The 7,570-nt window shown below is 34.8% G+C and overlaps 2 protein-coding genes across 2 annotated transcripts; one reads left to right on the forward strand and one right to left on the reverse strand.

Moving 5' to 3' along the window:
- Nucleotides 1–772: 772 nt before the first annotated feature.
- LOC107693275 (cytosolic phospholipase A2 gamma-like) lies at nt 773–3,264 on the reverse strand. Its single transcript, XM_016492581.1, has 4 exons — nt 3,247–3,264; nt 1,696–1,849; nt 1,553–1,619; nt 773–855 (listed from the first exon to the last, which is right to left on the reverse strand). The coding sequence occupies exons 1-4, from the start codon at nt 3,262–3,264 to the stop codon at nt 828–830; spliced, it is 267 nt and encodes an 88-aa protein (XP_016348067.1). The 3' UTR covers nt 773–827.
- Nucleotides 3,265–5,322: 2,058 nt separating this feature from the next.
- On the forward strand, nt 5,323–7,322 carry LOC107693399 (prostate-associated microseminoprotein-like). The gene is made up of 4 exons (XM_016492772.1): nt 5,323–5,530; nt 6,678–6,788; nt 6,871–6,979; nt 7,059–7,322. The coding sequence occupies exons 2-4, from the start codon at nt 6,680–6,682 to the stop codon at nt 7,213–7,215; spliced, it is 375 nt and encodes a 124-aa protein (XP_016348258.1). The 5' UTR covers nt 5,323–5,530; nt 6,678–6,679; the 3' UTR covers nt 7,216–7,322.
- The last annotated feature ends 248 nt before the right edge of the window (nt 7,323–7,570 follow it).

Genomic DNA, 7,570 nt, shown 5'->3' on the forward strand with positions numbered 1-7,570 from the left:
CTTATATTTACGCTTCCAACTTTCAATTTCAGCTATTAAAACAGACATTTTAGAACATTTGTGAGCTTTCATGTTTGTCTTTTCTGCATATGGTTATAAAATTCTTAATCTTGACTATATTAATTTATACATTAAATAACACCAACAACAACAATAATAATTACCATTATTATTATGAAAAATTAAACTATCACTAATCAGAAGTTGGAAATTACCTCCACAATTCACGACGTTGAAAAGAGGAATATGAATTATTGTCGGTTTATTGTGGCCTTTAAACACATAAAAGTCCTTTGGAGCAGATTTATCCTCTTCTGACATTTCAGGGATTTCAGGGAAGTCAATATGCAGTTCTTTGCATGTATTTTGGGTTTTTGTCATTGACTGTGAATTAGAGTATGTATGTGTGGAAGGAGGGGATATTATTAGTAATTATGCACTATGCAGGTTAATAAGAAAAACAGTATGTAGTTGTTCTACCTTGAATGGGTCATTCTCACTGAAATCGAGCGAGACAATGAGGTCAATGTGTCTTTCTTTCCTCAGCAATGGTAAAAAAGGTGAGTTGTTGGCGATCCCAGCATCAACATATTGCCTCTTTTCCTATTTACAGATTAAGGAAACCTCCAATTCTTTTTCATTAATTACAACATATGAAATTTGTAGGCAATACAATACAGTCAGTGGCCATTTAGTGATGCCAGTACTGCAAATGTCACTTAACTCAATGTGCACTCAAATTTTAAATTATATTTTGCTCACCTGCCATGTTGTAAAGAAAGTTGTATGTTGTCCCCCAGATCCACAGAGTAAGTAACTTTAAGCATTTAACAATGACAGTCCATATCCCATTGCCTAAATTAAGAGAATGAATTCCGTGAGTTACAAAATGTAACGGGTCCCTTTCTTGTTATCATCAGCATATAAAATAACTAATAAAGTTGGCCTTTTTTACTCTCTTGATCACAATATCAATTACAGAAACAAATTGCAGTATACATTACAAATAAAGTGAGTTTTGCATTAAATACTAGGCTCATAAAAAAGAAAACTCACGTCTGACTCGCACAAGCACTTACACACCACTTGAATTGTTGTACAAGTCTTTAACTATAGTATGTTTCCATCCACCATTTTTTAATGCGTATCTAGGATATTGCATTTAATATCAATATTCATTTAATTTCATTTTCATTTCATTCAAAAAAAAGCTGGATGGAAATAGCAAGATCCATATAATCTACATGACAGTGTTTGTTATTGCATGTGTCGTCCGCATGCTCGGAGGCACAAGTCATTTATTATATAAGGAAAAAGAGCTGCAGTAGTTTCCCCGGGTGCAGCAACTTCCACTTTTATTTTTGATAATGTTACGGTCCTGTCAGAATAGTGATTTTGTTCTTTTTGAACACATGAGATATAAAAAAAAAAAATGAATGTGATATTCCAATTTTTCATATTAAATTCACAACTTTGAATGGAAACATAACAGTGGTGCATGCTTTAGCCAACACTATTTATGAAAGCATCATAAAACTCAAAGTGAACATACGTTTGATTAAACGTAATAGTTCCTCCAGTAGTTTTTCCAAGACTAGCAAGACCACTACCACACAGACCTGCAGAAAGAAAATCAATAAACAAAAACAGACAACTGAACAGGGGGTGAACTAAAAACTAAATAAATCATCTTACCTTGCAGGAACAGCATGTCCATCTCGGGCTGGTCTTTTATTTTAACTCCTTGGTCAAACTGACTTCCGAAACTGGAAGTATCTACAAAGGCCCCAGTGATGGAGTAGCCAGTCTCATATGGCGTGATCTCAACAAACGTATCAATGACGGAACACTATAAGTCTCAGACAGTGAAAACATATAGCTCACAAACACACTGACATTACCTGCTTTTAGGCCATGAACATTGCTTTGCATATCAATCACAGTGTAGATGGGATAAGGATCTTGTGTGCTCTTTTTGTTCCTCAGATCAGAGAAAGTTTGCTCATCTATCTGTAGACAAACTTAAAATCAGTTCAAATATAATGTAGGTATATATGTGTTTTTGGTCAGTAAGTTTAAAATAATATATACTTTTATTCAGCATGGACTCCTTACATTGATCAAAAGTAACAGTAAAAACTTTTAAATAGTTGCAAGTTCTGATACGAAGTATATTTCAAATCAATGTTACTCTTTTGAACATTATACTAATCAAATAATCCTAAAAAAGATTCATAGTTTCCACAAAAACTTTAAGGAGAACATCCATTTTCAGCATTCCTGTAACAAATAGTAAGAAATGTTTCTTGAGCAGCAAATCAGCATATTAGAATGAGTTCTGAAGAATCATGTGACACTGAAAACTGGAGTAATGGCTGTGTGAATGTGAAAATTCAGCTGTGCCATCTCAGAAATAAATGTCATTTTAAAATGTATTAAAACAGAACAAAGCCAACACTGATTTTTAATGTAGGCTAATCTGGATTAAATGTAAATGAAAATCCACAGAACAATACAATGTCAATACAGTGTTCCACTTATGCTAATATTTGACATGCTAACATACATTTTCACATCTAAAGCCCCTTTTTGACGGTGTGAGAAAATACTAAATGTGACATTATAAAAACAAAAATCCCTAAAAACATTTAAACTCTCTACATAAACTCTTCCTACCAGTGGCTGCAGTCACTCTATTGTGCATCATGCCTAAAACACCATTTAGCTGTGAACATAATTAATAACATTAAATTATATTTCATGCCTTAGGGCTTAAATCAGGGCTGTCCAAACTCGGTCCTGGAAGGCCGGTGTCCTGGAGAGTTTAGCTCCAACTTGCCTCAACACATCTGACTGGAAGTTTCTATGCCTAGTAAGAGCTTGATTAGCTGGTTCAGGTGTGTTTAATTAGGCTATTGTGCATCATGCCTAAAACACCATTTAGCTGTGAACATAATTAATAACATTAAATTATATTTCATGCCTTAGGGCTTAAATCAGGGCTGTCCAAACTCGGTCCTGGAAGGCCGGTGTCCTGGAGAGTTTAGCTCCAACTTGCCTCAACACATCTGACTGGAAGTTTCTATGCCTAGTAAGAGCTTGATTAGTTGGTTCAGGTGTGTTTAATGAGGGTTGGAGCTAAACTCTGCAGCACACCGGCCCTCCAGGACCGAGTTTGGACAGCCCTGAACCAGGTCGATCCCTAGAGTCCAGCAAGATACAGCACGCAGTCCAACAGATCATCACAAGTGCGATGTTGGGCATCTCTTCCTGTAAAGAACGCCGTAAACACCACATACATCATACTACTATCGACTACTGTGTGTATATATTAGAGCTGTCAAACGATTAATCGCGATTAATAGAGCTGATTCTCTCCTGCTGGTCACATAGTTCTTCTCAGCCTCATTCAGTAAATGACCGATTCTCACTGTAACGCTGTAGAAAAGCAATCAAGGGCAGAAAGGACTGTTCACTAAAGGTTTCAAAATAACTCCGAATACATTATTCAAATGTGAATTGTCGCGCATGTGACGTGACACTGCATTATGTTAAAGTATCAACAATTTTCAATGGTATCTAAATTATATGCAGGCTATTACCTTTCACTTTGATTTCCTTCAGACATCTGTAAAAATGACATTTTTATATGTTATGAATATTCAGGAATATTTAGTTTTGATTTGTTCTGAACTGTAGTGATTGTTTGCCAGCATTGCTAAATTACGTTTTTCTAGTCTCAAAGCATAAAATCTTCCAAATGCAACATTTTAATGAAAAGATATGCACAAACTGATTTTTCATTTAAAAAAAAAAAACATCTGTTTTGAAGGCACTTGCATTTGCTGGCAGCAGTGGAAGTCTGCAAACCAAACTAAACCTTATTGAGAGCAATGTGGGAACTAGGAAATATAAGATGTGGACCAAGCAGAGCAGGACTGACTGCTTAAAACATAACAATTCGGTTTTCAAGTCTGGCCAAGACTTTTTAGTACATCAGATATGTATCCAAAGTACAGTTTTTTGATACTGTGCAACAGAACAGAACATTGCAATTTGTAACAGATTTTTACTTGATGTAGTTGTGTATGAAAGTCTTAATATTTTGAAAGGTAGTGTACTTCATTAAATTCCAAAACATTCATCACCCCTTTTTAGGTTCTATTTGAAGAACAAATACATTTTATTCTGCGCACTTGTCTAAAACTGTTATATGTTATGCTTATAATTTGCAGAAAAACTTTGCAGCAAGAGAGGTTAGTATGAATGTGTGGGTACAACACTACTGTGCAGCAGGTGTGTTTGCATTAGCAGTGCTGTAATGATTGAGACAAGACAGACAATGAAAGGCAATTGAACAAACACAATCTTGTCTTCCTAAACATCTCTTTACACTTGGTTTTCTGAAGCTCCTGAGCTAATGAGTTTCTCTACATCTCACTGCCACAACAATACACATCCAGAAAGATTTCCATATTCACTAATGAATGACAAAAAAAAAAAAATACATTCAGTCAGACAGACACACAAAGGTTGCAAAAGCGATCAATGACGTCAAATTTTCTGCAGGCATGTTAGCATGTGTGTGCATGTGTATGGAACACACAGCAGCATGTTATCTGTGTGCATGCAGCCAATACTGTGTGTACAGATGCTGTTTAACACACACATGCAGACTCAGACAGTGACGTCAACCCTGATGATTAAACACAATCCGGTGAGTGACCTCTCCGATATCAAGTCAAATATCATCAGCATCTAAGAGTTATAATGTGACCTCTGACCTCTGAAAAGGCAATGTATGAGGTAAGCATAAACCAGAAACAGACACCTTTGTTACAATTATATAACCATTGAAAAAGCAATATCTAAAAGACATTTAACCAGTGCAATCTTGAAACAAGTCTTACATAGTACAAATATGCGTGGCTAAAGCCAACTTTTTTTTTTTTTTTTGCCAATTATGGTTATAAAAATACATATAATATAATGTAATATTATATAATATAATAACAAGACTTACATCAGTACAAATATGCAATGTTGGCAGCTGTGGTTCTAAAATATATATGTTGCTAAAGACAATTTATTAAATTTCTTGGCATTTACAGTTGTACATATAATATAATATAATATGAGTTACATTAATAAAAATATCCAATGTTTTGCAGTTCCTGAAGCCAATTTACTCTTTTTTTTCAATTATAGTTGTAAAAATGCATATAATAATATAATAGAATATAATATAATAGAAAACGTAGTAATTTAGGTAATTTAATTTCATTATCTTATCAGCAGTAAAACATTCTGTGTGCACAGAAAGAAAGAAAAGAGAAAGAATAGAGTGAGGATAAACATAAATGACAGAGTGGGGGAGAGGTGAAGACGAGAGGAGAGAGATGCAGGTATATAAAGCTGCTGTGTGACAGAGCATCAGGGAGAACACATGAACACATTTCCAGACAGAGATCACCAGACGAGGACAGAGGACGGAAACCAGAAAAGAGGGAAAAGGGAAGAATCCTCAAAGGTAAGATACTGATTTGGCTTTCTTTTTATATTATATGATGCTAAAAGCGTCAATGTTACGCTACAAGGATAATCAATTTTCAGAAGACATTTTTAAGAGCACAGTATGTGAAATAATAATAAACTTTATTTGTATAGCACCTTTAATAGTGCACTCTCAGACAAAATGTGCAAAAATTTTACTTTTAGGGGTGTAACAGCTTGTCACCGGAGCACTAGCCTCAAAGGGACACCTTTGTACCTTCTTTATCCCTATACAGGGTTCATAATAGTATCATAAAAGTACATATTACTACCTTAAGGGTACTTATTACTACTCTGAGGTATTAATATGCTCCCTTTAGGGGTAAAGAAGGTACAAAGATGTCCCTTTGTGGCTATTGCCCCAGTGACAAGCTGTTGTACAGGTACATTTTTTGCACTTTCTTTTCTGACAATGTACAAAGAATGCAGTTTACAATAATAAAAAAGCATAACAATATTCTCCAAATACCTCACATGAAACTAAATAAAAGTAGGCTACTATAATTAATGTTTAAATATGAAACCCACTTTATAATGACAATAAAATATTCAATTAAAGTTATTAGCTTTCTTTTAAATCATATCTGGCTTCCCTAATATCTAATGTATTCCAAATACACAGCTATATGCTACATTTTACACTAAATAATGCAAAACGTTAAAAAACGGACAAGAAAAAGACGAGAAATGATAAATAGGAATCAATTAAAAAATAATTTTCTCACTTTGTTAAATGTTGTCTTGTAAACATTTTGTATGAAATAAACGATACTTTTATCCACCATGTAACAACAATAATAATCATGTGACATAACATGATATATATATGGGATAACAGGAACAAAGCCAAACTTTTTACGTCTTTTTTAAATTAATGCCATGTAATCATCCATTTTTTTTATACTGCATTTACTTAGATTAAATACGTTTTATTTTTAAAAGTATTAAAATCACGCCTAATAGCAAACTTACAGTATCCTATCATCAGTGAAAACGGCTTATAATTATTTTGATGCATTTTTTAAAACAAAATATCACTAGTAGCTCACAGCAGCTGAATGCAATAATTCAAACAACTGAGAATAAATGTATAGATCTCATATACCCTCCATTTTTTCTTCTAGACATGCAGACAAACGAGATGAACGTTTTACTAGCTGTGTTTTGCGTGCTTAGCATCCTCCAGTTCTGTCACGGAGTATCCAGCAGTGGAGAATGCTACTTCAACTCAAAAGGTAAACTGGACAATACAATACAGTATAGGTTGGGCTAAATATGATGTGACCTTAAGCGTTAATGATCGCCGTTTCGCTGCAGCCAGCTGTGAACACAACAGCCGTGTATTTGACATCGGGGAGGCCTGGATAAATGACGAATGTTTCCAGTGTGTGTGTTTCGAGCCGTTTGGAGTGGGCTGCTGTGAACAGTGAGTTTCAGAAGCGCATACTGATGACTGCAAGCACTCACTACATGCATGCTGCTCATTGTTCTTTACTGTCCTCTAGTGGAAAGCAGCCAGTCGATTACCCGTCCTGGTGCGAAGCCATTAGGAAACCAGATTCCTGCACAGTTGCTGTGGTGATGAAGGCCAACCATAAACTTCCCTGTCTGTTTGGGAGGAAGAACCGCCTTTGGAAATCAGAGAACGACCCACTCTTCTAGACTGCACTACGGAATTCAGTCATGCAAAACACTCATTTAAATATACAGCTTATTCACTATGTTTACCAATATACACACACTGATCAAAAGTTGGGGTCAGTAAGATATTTAACAGTTTTTGAAAGAAGTCTCCTATTTATTTAAAAGAACGGTATTCTATTTTAATGCATTTAAACAATTTATTCCTGTGGTGGCAAAGCAGCCATTACTCCAGTCTTCAGTGTCACATGATCATTCTAATATATATTTGATGCTAAAGTAACATATCTCATTATTATCAATGTTTAAAATAGTTGTGCTGCTTAATATATTCGCAGAGGATTTTTAGAATTATTCGATGATTAAAAAAAACCTT

Source organism: Sinocyclocheilus anshuiensis, unplaced genomic scaffold (genome assembly GCF_001515605.1).
Source record: "Sinocyclocheilus anshuiensis isolate Anshui unplaced genomic scaffold, SAMN03320099.WGS_v1.1 scaffold566, whole genome shotgun sequence".
Lineage (NCBI taxonomy): Eukaryota > Metazoa > Chordata > Actinopteri > Cypriniformes > Cyprinidae > Sinocyclocheilus > Sinocyclocheilus anshuiensis.

Coding starts and splice junctions, on each gene's coding strand:
- LOC107693275 (XM_016492581.1), bottom strand. Junction 1,620..1,695: donor GGACATGCTGTTCCTGCAAG/GTAAGATGATTT, acceptor TTCTTTCTGCAG/GTCTGTGTGGTAGTGGTCTT. Junction 856..1,552: donor ACTATTACGTTTAATCAAAC/GTATGTTCACTT, acceptor CTCTTAATTTAG/GCAATGGGATATGGACTGTC.
- LOC107693399 (XM_016492772.1), top strand. CDS start 6,680: ATGCAGACAAACGAGATGAACGTTTTACTAGCTGTGTTTTGCGTGCTT. Junction 6,789..6,870: donor ATGCTACTTCAACTCAAAAG/GTAAACTGGACA, acceptor GTTTCGCTGCAG/CCAGCTGTGAACACAACAGC. Junction 6,980..7,058: donor GGAGTGGGCTGCTGTGAACA/GTGAGTTTCAGA, acceptor ACTGTCCTCTAG/TGGAAAGCAGCCAGTCGATT.